Genomic DNA, 19226 nt, shown 5'->3' with positions numbered 1-19226 from the left:
CACAAGGATGGTCGGGTAGGGAGAGGACTGCCTCTCCCCAAATGTTCACTAAGGGAGCGCAGGCACTGTCGTCGGGGTATAAACTGACGAGTTTTGCCCATTGCTGTTTCTCCTTGAATGAGTTTGCTTTCCATTAGTGCCTGGACAGAACAAGGACCAAACAGATGCTATGAGACATGTTGCCGCCTTTTTCACACAAAACCCTCATCTTTTTCTCATTTTCCCTCCTTTAGAAAACAAGTCTTTTATGTAAAAACAACATTTAAACTCATTATAAATGATATATTACTACTGAGATTTCTTTTCTTTCTTTCTTTTTTTTACTGCTGAATCATGTTTTCATGGAGGAATAAAAGAACAAATGACCAAAATTTAAGAAGTCATTTTTCATGAGTTTTGATATAAAAATAGACCTGCAGCATCACTTATTTTAAAAAATACGTGATTACACTTTCCTTTGGAAATTTTTTCCCCAAATGCCATACAAAATCATTACTTACAGCTCAGACAAGTCAAGGTGACGAAAATGTTTCCTAGACAATACCGTCAGTTTATTTCTGGTAAAATTGCTGAAAGGAATCAAAAACATTAAATGTGAATTACAAGTGTACATTTCAGGAATAAAGTATTCAAATAGAGTTTTTTTCAAAATGTAATTTTATGTGATCATGGTTCATGCCGTACTTTAGATCCAGTAATCTCTTCCTTTCACCTAGAGTAATACCTTAGTTTTCCCTGCCTCTCCTATAATTCTTGCTTGAGAGTGGGGTTGAGGGGGCCTAATTTTCGTAATGGTTATTTTGAATCTCTTTTTTACCCAAAATTTTCTTTTTCATATTCAGAGCCAAGTTATATACCTCCTAGAGATATCTGATCTACTGAACAATTAATAGGGAAATTAAATTAAACTAAGTTAAATTTAAACCATAAACTCACTAGGGGAAAAGATACTTGAAAACTAAAAAGCATCATGAATATTTTGAAATTACATGACACACGAAACTCTGAATATTAACTGAATTTAACACATCCTAATAGGAAAGATAACACCTATTGATTGATAAACTCTGCTGAGATTGTTTATATATGACTTCCAAATAACTAGATAAATTCGTGATGAGAATAACAACAAAATATCAGATAAAACTATGTCAAATTTTATCTGGAAATATTCTAGCAACATATCATTTTAAGATGTGGACCAACCAGACAATGAAACGATGTCCTATTTGTGACCGAAAAATAATAATGAATTTACTGATGTGTTCCAAATATGTAGTTTTATTCAAGGGAATGGGAGTTTCGGTTTCCAATGATCAGTGCCATGAGACCTTGAGCTGGGAAATTCAGACCCTTAATCCTGGCAGCTGACTCGCTCTGTGAATTTGTTTACCGGTCAAATTTATTTAAAGCGTGTGCAGTGCTTGGTCCTCTAGACGTGTGTTTCATGAGTCACATGAATGTAAAACAAACATCAAATTTTACAAAACAGCTGAGCCCTCAACAGTTTGCCATGAGCCTTTCAGTATCTGATTCCCGTTCAGGAAGGTGAGCACCGGTCTGAGAGTCAGGTAAATACGGGAAATCTGCGGCGACAGCAATCCTGGCCTCACTGAGGCTAGTCTATTGCGTCTGTCTCACCAAATCGCGGGCTGAAGTCTGCTGGTCTGTCTGGCCAGTCTCTTTCACAGAAGGGTTAAAGACCAGGGGGAGCTAATACATGAACTAAGACTAGTCAGCTGATGGATAAAGAAAATGCCACTTTAGCATCTCATCAATGAAGAAGGCACACGGCCACTCCCAGCTTAATTCTATATTGAGATTTCCTCTCATCCAAACCCCCATCTACAAGAGGGTGCCCTCTTCCTTCTACGCTGGCATCTTCTCTCCTCACACTGAGTGTAAAGTGCTCACCCACGTGAAAAAATAATCCAGCGGGAAGTTGTAAAATGTGCCCACATAAATCTTTTCTTTTGGAACGTGAATTAAGAATGGGTTTCACTGCAGTATAATACACTGACAAGTCACTCTGCCTGTCTTCACCAGAGCCTGTGAGGCACAAATGTTTTCATCTCCATCAGAAATCCCCATCCTTCTGAAGGAAAAAAAAAAACAAAAACAGAAACAAAAACCCTATTCTTCCTCCCAAGAAGAAAGAGGAGCGAGGAGGCAAAGAAAGAGGACACACTCATTGTCAAGGTTCCGGGTCGGCTAGCAAGGCCGGCACCGGGGCAGCTGCCCTGTCAGGCTGCTAGCAGCACAGCCCAGAGCAGGGTTACACGCCAAAGAACAAGATGAGTTGTATGAACCATACTTATTATTGGGTCCAAAAGCCAAATGGGAGGAGGAGGGAAGGAAAAAAAATCAACAATCCTGTTACTGTTTGATTATAGAACTTTTGCAAAGGAGCTAATTAGCACCTCTGCAAAGTCCCTGGAAAACACAAATACTGGCTTTTCTCACAGTTTCTGGGTTCTCAGGGGCCAGGCAGGAATTAAAGGCACCAAGAAATAAACTCAGGGACCAGTTCTAGGGGCTCTGGACAGTCAGCATGGGAAGCTAAATATGCACAGGTTAGGGGAGGAAATGACGAAAGTGACAGACAGGATCCAGTCTGAATTCCGCTAAAACCCAAAGTGAAATAGATGCTCTTGTGTACATTTTTATTTTATTGGAGAAACTCAGAGAGATAATCATTATATCCCAAGGGTACGGAGAAACAGCCTCTCATACACATTTCTTTATCAGCTCCCTTGCAGCCATGGTGCTGATGTTCAACTAAAGATGCCGTTTACTACATGCGGCAATCAGGGAGAACAGGCCAGCACCTTCAGTCATGAGCACAAGTTGAGACCCAGATCTGGAAAGGCAGACAACTGACTTAATTTCCTCCTCCTTGCCATTCCCTAGAGCCAACTGCTTAATTTAATTTCTATTTTGGCGATTAGGAGCCTCTTTCATCACGTGAATATCTGAAGCTTACTGACATTGTAACTTCTTTCTAACTGTCTGAATATTAGCCTGACTTCCTACTGCCTTACCATTTGACAATGGCTACAAATACCAGTAATTTTTGCGGTCTGATCAGTAACTGGGCTTCCCAACTATTGGCTTTTAAAGAAGCTGTGTAAGATACGTCCATCTCCTTGGTTTCCTATTTTCAAATGACACCTCTTCGGGAGACTGGGACTAATATTTGGCTTTATGTAAGTATGTACAGCACACAGAATACCATTAAAATTATTCTTCCGTAAATCAGCCTGAAAAAAATACAAAAGGTGGTTTTGGTTTTCATATAAATAACTTGGAACAAGGAAAGTAGGGAAAATATAAGAGGCATAGCAAAGTCATAAAAAGGTCTATTTCTAAAACAATTAACCATAGCCCACTATATAGATCACTACGTTAGGGGAAGTGATGTAGTAAAACAACCAGTAAAACGTGGTCGTTGAGTAATTCAGGGCTGCAGTCAGCAGTAATGAAAATACCAGAATGTAACCACTGAGGTCATTAATTACACTTAAGTGATTGCATTAGAGCATTTTGCCTTTTTCTTGTGTCCAACTTCTCTCTTGTTTATGCTAGCAAGGCCTACGCGAGACATCAGAATTTGTGCAGGCAAACCAACTACGGAGATGTTGCCAAAAAGCCTCTACATGAAATGTGTTAATAAAGTTCCTTGGAGTTTTGTCACCTTTTTGCCAAAAGTTTTATATCTTAATTCTACTGACTTTATTTTTAAATTGACTTCCTCATTAATGCCACCTATGAAATATGAAGTCATTGTACTGGCTTGATGAAATTAAGGTTTTTCGTAAGATCCACAGATCTCCATAGAGCGTCCAGGCAATCTGCTCGAAGAGAACGATTTCTTTTACAAACTGACCTGGAAATCAGTCAGGGAACAGTTCTCCCCAAGAAAAAGAAAGAGGACAAATGTTACAAGAAGGGCTGATTCTCTCATTATATGGAAAACACACTTTATTTTCTGTCCTCTTACTAAAAGAAGATAGCCAGGAGTGAGCCCTGAGTCTGCCACTTCCCATCTGTGGACCTGAGTCTGATTTTGCACTTATGAAATGGGAATCAAGAAGATTCTCCCTACCAACTGTCAGAAAAATCAAGTGAGATCAACCACGTGAGAGTTCTGTATGTAGATCGTAGTCTATGAAACACATAAGGTATTGTTGCAGAGCATCTGCAAAGCACAAAAGGGCCAATGAATGCAGGCAACCTTCCTGCCACAGAAGTTCCTACTGAAAACTCGGGGTGGAAGGCGCCCATCAGAGCTTAAGGGTGATCCTCTGTTTCATGAAGAAACGTCTCAGGAAGGCCACACCTTACTGACCAACTGCCATCATCTAAGAAGATTTAGCAGCAAACAACCTAAGAGCTCCCACTGTCCGTATTTCCATTTGACTTCAGTTGGTATCACCCTGACTTCGGTGGAAGCATTTGCTATTGTTACAGTTGCCTGAACCTCTGGCATGTTCCATGATTGAGTTTTCTCCGCTTCCATCAATCATGACACATAGCTTTTGGGAAAAGAAGGTTCAAAAGAGGATCTGTTGGGGGAGGAAGAGCATTAGCAATTTTTAGTTCCCTAAAAAGGCCAAGGCCAAGTCAGTTTCTTTCAATTCCACTAGTTTGATGTCTTCCAGGGAACATGTCATGATTCCAAGGAAAAGAATCGAGGACGCTGTACCAGGACATAGTTTTCACATCAGACTCCTTGCTGTTGGCCTATTGCTCTGTCCAAGATGGAAATGGCCCAGAAATTCATGAAAGGGAATAAGCAGGCTGTTCTAAGTACCCCTCTAAAGCTATTCAGAAATCAAAGCTAATGCTTCTAAGCTATTGTCAAAGCTACACTAACTTTTTAAAAGGAGGTTTAGAGCTGGAGAAGAAGGAAAAATAAACAGAGGGGGAAAATATTGAATAAGTTGGGTCCTGGGAAGCAAAAGAATCAACCTTTACTTACATGTGCTGTAAGTTACTGTTTTTCAGAAATGCTTTATGAGCTACAAATTTCAATCCGGAATCCACAATGGTCCTAAGAAAACACATAATTGCATGTATGTTAGAGCTAACAGACGACTGTCCCTCTGACAGTAACAGAGCATAAGAAAAAGTTCTGAGATAAGGTATGCAAGCCCTGAGTACTCACAGGTTTTTCAGTCCCACATAAGCTTCAATATCATCTTCGTTGATGATTTCTAATCTTTTCTGATTTGCAATGTAACTGCAAAAAAAAGCAGAGTGCAAACTAGTAACTCAGAATTCAGGCAGTCCATAAAAAAATGGGTAATTTCCATCCAACCTCACCAGGCTGCTCAAGGCAATCCCTCCCCACCCACCTAGCCCCACCATTTATTTTAAATACAGCAAGGGCAGCAAAACCAAATGAGACTGAGGAGAAACCATGGTTGAGCAGGTTTCATTGTCAATGACAGGATCACCAGGTTTCATCTTCTTTTCTTAAACTTTTATTACTCTTTCAACTAACAAGTTCAGTTTGCCCCTCCACTCAAGGTATCCCCTGTGTATAGAGGTGAAAATAACTTGGAAATGCATCTACTACCTCTCAAAAGCATTTCACCCTTATGGTGACAGCCACAGGGAAGCTGGCATCACCACACAGAGGACAAAACACATCTTTCCTCACATTCCAAGAGAAGCAGTCACTCCCTCCTTTTACCTCCTGAAACACTGAAGAAGATTCCCCTCCCTCTTTCTCTCTCTCCCTCCCTCCCTTCCTTCCAACTCTCTCTTTTCCTGGCCCAGGATCCCCTCGTTCTGCTTTTGTTAGTAATAAAACCAATTTTTCCTTTCAGGAACCACAGCTCACAAACCCCACATTGCCCTAGTGCGCTCTCTACAGAAATCTCCTCTTCCCCGTTCACCAAACCCTCAAATACAGGAGTAAACTGGTAACTCTGGCTGCGTGGAGAGTTCTATCCCCTGGATCATGAGGACTGGCTTAGAAATGTGCCTGTGACCTCAACTAGATTAATGAGAAGCTTCCCTTAAATTAAAACATGAATGCCATGACAGAGTCTCTCTTTCTCTGGGATTATAGCTGAAAGATTACGTAGGCCTGGGGCTTCTATGAGAAATATTTCCGGCACAAGGAAAGAGAATGTATGCAGTATGCAGTCAGCACACAGGAGGAAAGAGAGCTAAGAGAGATAAAGAGAGACAGAACCCTGAAAATGTTACTTGAGCTTTTGGATCCAATCATCTCTGAGGTTAGCCGTCACTAACAGAAGTTTGATCTGAATTTCTGTCACTTGCAACCAATAAAATCCTTGGTAACACAAACACAAAGCTATCAAACCTACTACCATGGAATTTCCCTGTGCTACAGTTATCTGAGTATCTGTCTATTCGCTTTTCTTGATCACGATCTCTTTTTGAAGACAGCTGGATCCTGCTTTATAATTCTTAACATGCACCACAGCATCTAGCAAAGAACCTTGCACAATGTAGGTCTTCAAGGATGATGGATGGATGGATGGATGGATGGATGGATGGATGGATGGATGGATGGATGGGCAACACTTGGAGTTCCAAAGGCACTCCAGGAAGTTGTATTAGGATGGATTTTCTCCTTTCTTCTTCAAAAAATTTAAGATACATAACATTCCAATTAAGACACTGAAAACAAATATGTAGCTCTACTGTTAACAACATGAATTAAAATGAAAACAATAGTAACCAATGAGGGAGGAGATACATTATCTACAGATTCCTTCTACCCAATCCAAAAGAAGGAAAAAAAATAGATGTCAAAATACATGGTAAGTATTGGGGCACCCATTTTTAGAAAATATATTTTAGAAATAAAGCAAAATAAGTAAATGCTCTGAGGGAACAAAATTACACCAAAGATAAATAATTTTAAAAGGACCCACATAAACATTGCCCCTGTTACATAAAAAAAAACGTCCAAGATAGAAGGGCATCTTCTGCTCAAAGATCTTGGTTCTCAAACAACAATTTTCAACGTTAAGAGTTTTTATGAAATGTTTCAAAATTATCACACATTTTTCCAACATTTTCAATCCACTAACATTTTCAGTAGAAACCACAGTGACCTCCCTCTTCTAAATTGTCTCCCAATAAGAATTGCATTCAAGAGGGCCCTACATTTTAATGCTTTTTTTCATGCAACTGGCAGAAAAAAGGACAAATAACGTGGGCAAGGTTTCCTCTGGGGTCACAACCAGAATTCCCGAGAAGCTTGTTCACTGCTAACAGCTGCGCTAGCATGGTGGCTGTCACTGTTCTGAAATTGTCTGAGAGATTCTCCAGCTCTCTTTGCTGGCTCATCACTGCATCCTCCATGCTTATGACAGGGGCCTGACACTCAGGAGGTATTTAGTCAATGTCTGTGGCACAAGGCATTTATTTTTAACTTTTTATTTAGTTATTTATGCCCTTTATTTTACTGGTATTTCATTTTTGTCAGATTTTTAATTTATAAACTCTCCAATTGTATTCAATAAAATACAGCAAGCTAACATAAATAAAAATGAAAGGCATAATAGAAAGAAGAGCCAGGGCAGAGACATCAGTGGAGCTAGGAATTGGGTTTAAAATGCTGGGAAAGGGCCACAAGCATAATTGTAAGCTTTCCAGTGACCACTGCCCCTGAAAAGAAGGAAAGGGGGATACATTTAGCCAGTGGTAACTTCACAGTGTTCATGAGGTGAAAATAAGTCAGATATTAAGCAAAGCGTACCTGTTCTTGAATCTAAGACCAGACAAAAGATTTTGTTGAAAACCATCAAAAGAACCATGTGAAAGTATTAAAAATGGTCATTAAAGAATGTTCTTCCACTGTGAAGGCAGGGATGCCCTGGATAAAGAATGAATTTTTCTCCTGGTCAAAATGGAAAAAAGCAACAGAAGAGCTGGATTAAAAGGTCAGCAATTGCCCCTCTAGATGCCAAGAATTCCCTTTCATAAGTTACCATCTGCAGAAAGGCCCACAACATAGCCGTGGGCTATAAATTGCTCATGAAATCTACCCCTTAAGAAACACTCCTTAGACACCATTAAGTGAGGAATCATAGGGTTAGAATGGGAGCCAGTAAAGTTAATAACAAACAATTCACAAAGGAGAAACCTCAACGACCCAGGAACATATGAAAATCTGCTCACCCCTCAAGGAATATGAAATGCAAACCAAAGTCACATGGACTTACCATTCCTCTGCCACTAGCTGGACAAAATGTTTAAAATCTGACAATATTAAAGCATTGCTAAGGATGTGGGGTATTTCTCTTATATTGTTGGAGGGAGTCTAAATTGGCACAAGCACTTTGAAGAGTAATTTGCCAGCATCTTGGAAAATTATACATCACACGCTTTACAGAGTCCAGCAATTCCATTTCTAGGTTTTCACCTGAGAGAAATGCTCACTCCTGCACACGAGGAGACATATACAAGAACATTCATGGTAACACAGTCAGAATAAAAATCTGGCTGCACGGAGAGTGTCCATCAGTTAAGAAAGAGAATAAAATGAGGCGTGTTAAATAATTACGGTAGATTGAACCAGATCTTTATATCTGAGCAGAAAGAAATACTCATGCTAAGTGAGAAAGAAAAATAAGCAAAATTTCAAACTGATATGTACATATCATATAAAACAACTGATGTGAACTTTTAAAAAGACAGAAAACAATACCACATAGTGTTCATAGTCAAGGATAGTTGTAAAGTACAAAAGGAAGATTGCAAGGAAAGTCACCTTGGGAAAGGAGACGGATCTGCAACAGGGATAAAGAAACTGAAACTGTTAAACTGTTTTATTAAACTACTAAACTATTTCTTTTCTTAAAAGAGAAAAGCCTTTGTAACAAAAAAGACAAAAATGTTAAAGTGTCAGTTCTGAATATATGCACCTGAAGTTATTGTTATATCATTATATTTTTATGAATTTTTTAAATGTATGAAGAAAAAAGAGGGAAGGAAGGGAAGGAAGGAGGGAGGGGAGGGAGGAAGGGGGGAAAGAAAGAGGGAGAGCCAAAAAAAGCTGCAAAGGAAAAGACCGCAGGGAAGCTGGACCCCAGGGCTTCTCAGTTACTAGGTGACCAAATACACCAGGGCCCAAGTCCTTGGTTCCTTGGACCACCCCAAAGCAAACAGTCTAAAAGCCTTCTGATCCCTGCCCCAGAGCCCCTGGACGGGACCAAGAAGACTAAGGAGCATGCTGGGCTGCCCCCTACTGGTGACTTCCACGTGCCTCCAGAAGGACCTTGGCAACACCAGGTCTTTCGAGCTCTGCCATCTCATCCCTGCCAGTGATCAGAAAAGCAGCAGCTGCAGAGACCAACCCAGGGTTAGGAAGGAGAGAGGAAAGGCCAGGCCAGGACAGACAGCTGAAAGATGTGTGGACAGGCAATGCGGTAGGCTCTCCCCCAGAAAACTGTTCCCTGTCACTCCAGTCAAAGTGCTGGCCAGCTCTGAGGGCTCTTTACTAAGTCAAGCTTTGCTTAATAGAATCCCCAAGAAGGGTCCCACTCCCACTGAAGCAGTGGAAAGGACAAGCATTTTGGTACAGACCTCTCTCTCCATGACAGCCCCTAACTCCTCTGACCCAAGCCCACCGATCTGGAAAGCTTAGGCCCCAGGGGCTTTAAGGCACAAGCCCTCCCCCTAGAGCCCATGCCCCAGTGCTCACACGAGTTCAGCCAAACTTTCGAGCTTCTGCCCTTCCAACCTTAAGAGTTTCTCTCCCTTACCTCCTTGGCCTCCAGGTCCCTCAGGCCCACCCCTCCATCTGCAATCTGTGTGGAATCATTCTCGGCCTTCGACCATCCTGTTTTGCCCAAATATGCCTTCTTCCTTTCTAAAAGCCATCTATAGTACTCTTTCTTGGGCCTCACATTATGAGGGTTGTTTTTTATTGTTGTTATTTACTTTTACTACATCCCAAGACTACTGTCTTCTGCCCTTAAAGTTGGAACTTCTCAATGAATTCACCTAAAACTCTTCTGGGTCCCTACAATATCTGAGATGCTGCTTGATTCACAGGCAACATCAAAAAGCCTTTTTCCAATCAAAACATGTTTATTCCATCAGTTGGCAAGCATTTCTTTAGCATTTATTCTCCTTCTTAACTTTATAATTAAGAATCAGAGGGGATGGAGGTACTCTTTGTACCCATCATTGTATTTTTGTACTAATATACCTAACTCTCCTGCTGAACTGTTAACTCCTCAGATGGAAGAGTGTTATTCATCAAACTGCACGTCCAGTTCCGAACACAGAGCTGATGCTCATAGAACACTGGCTGACTTAAAGCAATCAATCTGACCCACAGATCCTCCACTGGAGTTTTTGTTGTCTCACTGGAAAGACCAGACATATACACACTATAGACACTAAATGAAGATTGTGGTAATAGAACATAACTTCATTTGTCACATAGAAAACAAGGAAAAAAAAGTAACGACCATAACAGAGGAAGACAGCCAATTCTGAAAGCAAAATTTGTCCAATCTAGAAAGCAAGCTTAGATCACAAGCATACAACACAGTCAAACCAAACACTCATTTATTTTTCGTAAATGATGAAAACTAATTGCCCTCGGAATATGAGCATTCATTTGTCATCTCAGTTTCAGAAATGTTAAGGCTAGAAAGAATCTTCAGATCCAGCTCTTCTTGACCTTGAGGGGTTGATGCTCCTGAAGGTCTGTGCTCACTGCCACGGTATTTGATGAGCAAAAGGGAGAAGTTTCCAAGCAGAGGTCAAGTACGTGCACTGCGAGGGTACAGTGGAAGGAATTACAAGATATCACTGGGCAGTGAAGGCTTCCATGAGGTCAGGCTTTGAAGGGTGCCCAGAAAGTCAACAGATAAAAAATGTGAACATAAGCAAAGTCCACACTATTTGCCATTTTATTTTGTGTTGTCACCAAAGCTTTTCCATTCTCAACATGACATCCAGGGCCTTCATTATGACATTCTCTTGAGGGTAAAGAATTTCCTTTCCTTAGGCTTACCAAAAAGCCCGTAGGTGGCTTTTTGGGGGAAAAAAAAGAACAGATAATTTTAGGAAAAATTCACGGAAACATTTTTGAATTACAGGTTCCTAGAAAGGATACTCATCTCATTTGAAAAGATTTCACATTGGCTTGAACAACCTATCAAATAATTCCTCCAGGCAATCTTTCCAAGTAACAAAGAGTGGTTTCTAATGCATCTTTTCTTCCTGTGTATTAGCTTAACAGCAGGCTTGCTCCAAAGTAAAATTTCCCTTTACCTTAGGCTTTATTACCTGACCTGTAGGTTGACGATATATCAAAAAGAAATGGAAAGAGTCGTGAGTATTTCTAATAGTTGCTCTTCAAAATGGAATTGCTTCCCACTACCCTGGCTACCCTCACCTCACCCCCACCACATAAATAAATAATTAAGCTAATAAAAGTAGATAGAACTCAAATGTCACAAGAGATTGTGATACGTGCTCAGGCTTACAGCCATGGAGTGAGGCATTTCGGCTCCGACAGGATCCTCTCTGCCATAAGATTTCCATCACGGGGAAGAGAATAATCCATTTTTTAAAATGTGTCCTTGTTCCCTGAGTCCGTAACCAGGTAGCTTCAGTTGCTCAGCAAAATGCTAAGAAAGAGTTTTGAAAAGCAGTCCCTGATGGGCCGAAGCAGGATTCAAAAGAAGAATCTCTCAATCTATCCCTCCATTCCTAAGAGAGGGTCCACCACCCCACCTGTGACGACGTGAACGCAGAGAACACCAAATAAGTGGACTCAGAACCTGAATTCCAGCACCAGCCTACGAGCACAGGCTGATTAGCTGCAGCACCTCCATCTTCTTTTTGGCCACGGGAATAGAAGCAGCCCCAGTAATTTCCTTTTAGAGAGTGCTGTGTGCCAGGCACTGAGGTACCCAGGGGGTGTCTCCCTTAACCCGACAAAGCTACCAGGAGAGCACTATGATTGCTTCCACTTTTTGGAAGAGGTAACTGAGGCCCAACCTTGCTAGGTCATATCCCCAGGATTATATAACTGCCAAAACAGGATTTGAACCCAAATCTACCTGCCTCTGAATTCTGAGCTCATACCCACTCTACCGCCCCACCAGGACCATGGACTTATGAGTCCTGCACCTACAATGAAGAATACTTTCTAACATTTCTGCAAAATGCATCTTGACAAATAATCACAGCCTGAAAACAATAGTAATGAAAAGGAATGAGGACATTTTACAGGTTGCTCTCATGTGTTATACCTACAGAGGTAACAGGAAATAAATAAAATATCTTCTCAGATCCTTACACAATGCCAAGCTCTGAGAACTGCAGCTCCCCACAATGCCAAGCTCTGAGAACCGCAGCTTCCTAGAATAGCCTAAATTCCTTGGGAACTTAAGAATTCAAGTGCCTGTGGAGAGGGTGTGGACAAAACGGAACCCTCCTACGCTGTTGGGGAAAATGTAAATTGGTGCAGCCACTATGGAAAAGAGTATGGAGGTTCCTTAAAAAACTAAAAATACAGCTCCCATATGATCCTGCAATCCCACTTCTGGGCATACATCCAGAAAAGACAAAAGATCTAATTCCGAAAGATACATGCACCCCAATGTTCATAGTGGCACTATTTACAACAGCCAAGACATGGAAACAACCTAAGTGTCCATCGACAGATGAATGGATAAAGAAGATGTTTTATAATATAAATGATGTATTGTACCTACAAAACAGAAACAGACTCATAGACATAGAAGACAAACTTATGGTTACCAAAAGGGAATGGGGGGAGGGATAAATTGGGAGTAGGGGATTAACAGATGCACACTACCATATATAAAATAGATAAACAACAGGAATTTGCTGTATAGCACAGGGAACTATACTCAATATCTTGTAAGAAACTATAATGGAAAAGAATTGGAAAAAAAGAATATACGTATATATATATATATATATATAACCAAATCACTTTGCTGTACATCTGAAACTAACAAAATATTGTAAATCAACTATACTTCAATTAAAAAAAAAAAAGGAATTCAAGTGCCTGGAAAATAATAAGTAGTGTAAAGTGAGGGATAAACACACTCCATTAGCTTCACCTCTTCCCAGTTATGCGACCTTGGGCAAGTCCCTACACCTCAGTTTCCTCGTCTTAAAATGGGGTAGTAACAGTACCTGCCTCAGGGAGTTGCTGGAACAATAAGAGAACTGCCCTAGCCCATATGAGGACCACAGTCACTGTTGATTATTAACAGCAAGCAGCAGACTGGGGTTCAGGGACTGGCTTGGTCACTAACTAACTGGTGAACTGAATCTCAGCCTGCCTCCAGGGCCCACGGGCATGGAACAGGAAACCTGGCCTGGAGAATGTCTCAGTTCCCATCAGCACTCAAATTATAAGAAAATTTCTGCAACATATTATGAAGAAAAAATTACACACTGAGTTTCTCTCTGAGTATTTATATAGCATCTTTCTCATCCACCTCTCTCAATGAGGTGGTGCCCAAAAAGAAACACTGCAATTTGTGACCAGAAAAATTAACTACGAAAAAACCCTTAGAGTTGGCTTTCTACCTAAAACGTATCAGTCTCCAGCAGAAAAAATGTAAGTTTAATTTGACTTAACTAAATAATAGCCTCCATGAAAATTTAGGATTTGACCCCAGCCTACAAATAATGTGACGTGTAAACCTTATACTGGAGGGTGAGCAGGGTGTCAATATATTTAAAATAAATAAAATTTCTTTTTAGCTGTTAACTTTTCAAAATGGGAAGATTTCCCGTTTTAAAAATCTGAATTTCCACATTCTCTTAAGAAGCCAGAAGGTCCTCCAAACTGGACTAGCATTTCTTCCTGGCAACAGTCAGGGCGAGCTGAGTAACATTGCTCCTGGGGGTCTGCAGCACATTTCCAGTTGGTCACATTCTGACCTCAGCTATTTCACTGGCTCATAGAAAGATTTTTATGACACCTGATCTAATTCTTGCTTGTAATTTCCTCTGAGACTTCAATGCTCCGACCCTTCTCCTACATTGGTATGTCATCTCCATGCACAGAGATCCCTAACAGAGATTCCTAAATGAGTTTGCTCAGATAAAATGACACAAAGACCACAGTAAAAATACCTCCTTTTCTTAAAGCAGTTACTTCTACCTGTTCCAGAACCTTTAGAAGCTTCCTCTGTTTAGAAACAAACTAAAACTGACACAGACATAGCCAAGTATAATTTTATACTTGGTACAATGGTACAGAATCCCCAAGAGGAGCAAGGGATGTGTTTTTCCTGACAAAAAATTGTTTTCCTTCCCACTAATTTATTTAATATTTTACATTAGGTTTCAGATCTTTCGATAGATCATAGTAACTTGCCATAGCAAATGGAAAGACAATTAACTAACCGTGTACCATGGCATGGTTTCGCCATATCAGATGAAGAACCCAGGATAGAAATGGTCCTGATATAGCACTGCCATCAAGAAAGAGGCTTAAGTGATGTTTGAGCCAAAATTTTATTTTGGACAGGTGTACTCTAACGTCAGTCAATATGAAACCACCAGAAATATGAGTCAGCTCACTGGGTCCCTCGGGGTACACTCTGCAGCTAATTTATCCTGGCAGGCCCACAAGGGGCCATCCCTCTCAAGGCTGGGGGCACCCCGGGAGCCTGAGAGGGCTTTTCCTCTGGCTGGGAAGCCGTCTGGTCACACCTGCTCCTAACAGCTTCTAGGCTAAAACCATCTCTGCTGTGCTCTGTGGGTGGATCTCTGCCGTCTCAATCAAGCATCTGTCCACATTCCGAGGCAGTCATAGCGCTACTTCCCCAGGCAAGCCTGGATCTGCAGCCTGCTGGTACCCCCACATCTCATCTCGTCCGCAGACAGGGTGGCTTCCACCTGGATGCGCACACAAGCCAGGCTGCTTGGTCTTTGTAAAAGGATGTCAGCCCCACCATCTGCTTGTCTGGCTTCCAAAGAGAATGGATCTGGCTTTAACCAGGAACAGAAATTAACATATTCCAGCTCTGGTCAGAGGGGACAACTTCATATCATCTGCAGTCCAGCTTCTAGCAAAGCCTGGCTCAGCAAAGGGTATGAGGGGATGGGCAACTAAGATCCTGCATTGTATGAGTTTTATAATTACAGCATCGGGAGATGAAATTCTTGGACCACGTTAGCGTCCTTGCAGAATTGTCATCCTTGTCACTTCCCCCAACTTTCACTGACTTTCTCAGTAAGAAGAAAATGAAATCTACTTTCTGCATTTTTCATAAAAGCTGTGAATTACATCACTCATATTCTCTGCAAAAGAAACTCTTTTCAGAACAGAGTGCCAAACAAAGCTATGTTCCTGTGGAATTAGTAGGCATTCTCCTCCTTAATAATGAGCTTCTCTTTTCACTGCCAGGAAGTTGAGGACAAATGCTGTGCTCAATTACAGCAACTATGTCAACCGTTAGAGTTAGTTGGAGTTCTTGTCTCTTTTTTTTTTCTCACTCCTCCCTCTCATTTTTACCTTATTAACCTTATTGTGTAAAATAATTATCAGCAGTTATTCAAATACTAATGATAAATTGATGAACTGTGACATTTCTATACTCGTCCAATACAAATTATATGGCCATTACGATCAATATACTGGTATGATAGCATCATCTTACAGTTGTTTTCAAGAAATGAATTGGAAAACCATATTATCCACTATTTTTGTGTGTTTCAAAGTGTTTATAAAAAGTGAAATCTTGCAACTCCAATTGAACACAAAATTATCTTTTTTCCAAAAAAGTTTTTTCCTCTTTTCCCATTATTTCACGTCAGTCAACGTTTCGTTGATGAAAAGCGAAGAAAAACTTCCAATGATTAGCCCAGGACTTAAGAATTCTAAGAAGCATTCAAGTCAGCACAAATCACAGCAGAACACACTTTTGAAAGCTCTTGGCCTCCAATCGGGCCAAATCATTCCATAGCAAGAGAATTTTTGGAACTAATATTTCTGCTCCAACTTCAGGATAGATCAAGCATGGCACAGGGAAAAATGAGCATCAGGCATAATGTCAAGAAAAGAGAATGATTCAAGCAGTAAAATGTTAGGATCTCTTCGAAGGTCTGTTTTGATTTTGACACAATTTCTCGGCCCACATGTATAGGCTGTGGGACTAAGGAGAGTGATAGCATGTGAGGAACAATTCCAAGTTCATCTTCACTGGTTTCCCTTCACGTGTTAACCTTTAGTCGCTTTTATAGAAGGTTAGAGATTATTTTCTTTGGAGTTAAACTACAAAGATATTGGTGGAAAGGGATCCCAGTCATAAGTGGTCATGTAAGGCCACAATAAAGGGAAGCTATTTTACAGAAAGGAAGTGTGAGTGCATCAAAAAGTCCTAAACAAATCTCTTATAAAAACTTTTAATTCAAGGGATATATCGTTGCTAGAAAAGACGTATATTTTGGAGGTACCTAGAGGAGTCAAATTCATGGAGATGGAAAGTAGAATGGTGGTTGCTAGCAGCTAGGGGGAGGGGAGTGGGGAGTTGTCATTTAATGGGTACAGAGTTTCAGTTTTGCAGATGAAAAGAGTTGTGGATTATTTGGATAGCTGTGCTGGTTGCACAATAATGTGAACGTACTTAATGACACAAACTGTACATTTTTAATGGTTAAGATGGTAAATTCTGTTATGTACATTTTACCAGAGTTTTAAGACAAAGAAAAAAGGAAGATATATATTTTGTAAAGGCCTTGCAATTAAAAAGAGAGAAAGACGATGAAAAGAGAAAACGGAATACAAATTGATAACCTCCAGAGTGCAGGGGAGCTGTTGTAAACAACCTAATAAATGAAATGGACCAGGACTGTTGAAGAAAACAGTTGCAGAACAAAGATCATGACCTGAGTCCCCGTGGCTAAATCTGACCCATCACTGCTCCGGTCAATATTCCAATCAGCTGAGCATGCCAAGATGAAAGTAACATGCAAACCAGGGAAAAGGCACCTAAGGAGAACCAACACCCTCTTACATCTATCCTCTTTAACCCCAGCGCCTGTTCAGTGCCACACTCAAGACAGATTCTTTTGCTTTTCTGTCCTCCCCAAGACCTAGAGAGTCTACTCTCCTTCAAAACATAGTTGAGGATAACCAGACAATAAAAATAAAAATGAACAGTCGAACTCTAACTATGCGTTATGCACTGGTACAATTATTTTACATGCATCGGCTCATTTTAACCTCACAGAAACCCCATGAGAAAGGTTCTATTACTGTCCACTTTTACAGATGGAGACACGGAGGGCTTTATAAACTAGTCCAGAGTAGCAGGGGCAGACCAGCTTCAGAGTAGGGCTCTTAAACCTCCAAGCCACCCAGCCTCATAACCTGTGTGATTCCCAGACACGAACTCCCAAAGAAAATGAAAACTTAATTTGTTGATCCACCTATGCGTGGCAATGGACATATTCAGTGATTTTTCAATTTGGATAAAAGTATATAATGAGAAAAGGAACTTTTTAGGCACAGTTTCCACAATCCTAGGATCCTCCTAGGGTGCCAGTAAAAAAATTATTCAGCCATAATGAGCTGAATAATTCTTAAAATAGTACATTCAGATCTAGAGCTTTCAGGGTCAATGATAGAATCTGTACAGGGAAGAGAGAAAGGTAGAAACAGGTAGCTACTGATGTTTAACAAGCCCCATTAACTTCTGGGGACGGATCTATGCTTTGCTGGTCTGTGTCTGTGATATCACAAAGCTCGCTGTAACACAAGTCAGGGAAGGAATCCTGCACAGCTCTTCTTGGAAACATGGACCCCCATGCTTGAGAATTCCCCTGAAGAAGGTGAGGGTGCTGCAATGGGAGGAGCAGTCTGGAGAGCCTGGCCACCCCCCTGCATGCTCCTGTGCAGAAGCCCTGCACTTCCTCTATTCCAGAGCATCATCATGGCTCAAAACCACCATGATGCAGAGGTCAGATCCACAAGGCAGAGGCCCAGACAGCCTTGTCCCTGGTGCCCTTAACTCTGGACAATGGACCCAGGCATGTCAGAGGCCCTCACTCTGGTATTCCTCCAGCCAAGTTCCTCCACATGAGGCAATGGGATGCCCCCACCTGGAAATCACTCCTTCCCTTCTTGACCTAGTAGGATCTCAGAATTTCCTACCCAAAGACCCTAAGCCCATTCCCAAGGCCCACACAGGCCTTTTCTGTGGGTATGTCCTCCTGTTATAGATATACGTGCTCCTAGGCACAACTTTGCATGTGTGTGTGTGGGGGGGAGGTGTTTGGGGTCGGGGGGTCCAAGGCTGCTGTCTGTAGGGCTGTTGATGGAGTTCAAATGTGTAGGACAATGATCTGACTGGAGACCCTACAACAGACCATATAGATGAGAGAAGCTGGCCTAAGTCTTATTACCCAGGACCCAGAAAACCACCTGGTGGGAGGACATATTCACAGTATATTTGTTGGTTAACTAATTGACTAGATGAATGAATGAATAGAGCAATCAAGCAATCTATCCATGCATGTATAAACAGTCAATTCCTGTCCTCCATTTCAGCTATCTGAGGGAAAAGATGACTTCGTCAAGAGAATGTCTATGGCACTCTGAACTGTACATGTATAGATATAAACTACAATGAAAGGAGAGTCATGACAGAGTGGACTCTAGGGTAGGCTGGCGTAAATAAAAGGCTCAGTAGTGCCTTCAAGGCTCCAGGCAATTAAGCTCCAGAAAACACTTTTTTATTTTGGTGAGAGAGCAATTCCCTGAAAAAATAAATGAGATGGCAAAGAAGTTAAACCCCAGAGGGCCACCTAGGCTTACCATGAGAGCCAACAACTCAACCAAAAATAAGACTTTTCTCAGAAGAATTAAACATTATATGCTGGTTCCATAATACCCATTCCTTTTTAAGTTTAAATTTCAAAATACACGTGGAGTCTAAACTATTTTCATTTGTATGCATATTATGAACATACTGCATCGTGTAAACATAAATAAACGGATGTTATTTATCTCAAAGGAAAATTATCTTTTTGGATTATTCAACACAATCTGTTCACCTATATACTTCCCCACTCTATTTTTAAAAGCCTTCCAATCTCGTACGTCTATCAGTTGTTTAATGATCAGTTTCGCAAACAACTATTGAAATTTCTAAGACGCCTGATAATGTCAATTATTATAAATATAAAGGAAGTCCCATGAAACATTATAGGATCAGTCC

General features: G+C 40.9%; 1 protein-coding gene across 6 annotated transcripts in view; it reads right to left on the bottom strand.

Moving 5' to 3' along the window:
* The window catches only part of NTRK2 (neurotrophic receptor tyrosine kinase 2), a 383847-nt gene that overhangs the window by 348216 nt on the left and 16405 nt on the right, over positions 1 to 19226 (bottom strand). For all 6 annotated transcript variants that reach the window (XM_067744760.1, XM_067744761.1, XM_067744759.1 and 3 more), the window contains 3 exons: positions 5168 to 5242; positions 4982 to 5053; positions 501 to 569 (listed from right to left, as the gene is read on the bottom strand). In XM_067744760.1, the coding sequence (XP_067600861.1) occupies positions 501 to 569; positions 4982 to 5053; positions 5168 to 5242 (216 nt within the window). The remainder of the gene's footprint in view (positions 1 to 500; positions 570 to 4981; positions 5054 to 5167; positions 5243 to 19226) is intronic.

The sequence above is a fragment of the Pseudorca crassidens genome, chromosome 7, assembly GCF_039906515.1.
Source record: "Pseudorca crassidens isolate mPseCra1 chromosome 7, mPseCra1.hap1, whole genome shotgun sequence".
Classification (NCBI taxonomy): domain Eukaryota; kingdom Metazoa; phylum Chordata; class Mammalia; order Artiodactyla; family Delphinidae; genus Pseudorca; species Pseudorca crassidens.
Note: the sequence above shows the minus strand (reverse complement) of the source record. Positions and strands in the feature narration are given on the sequence as shown.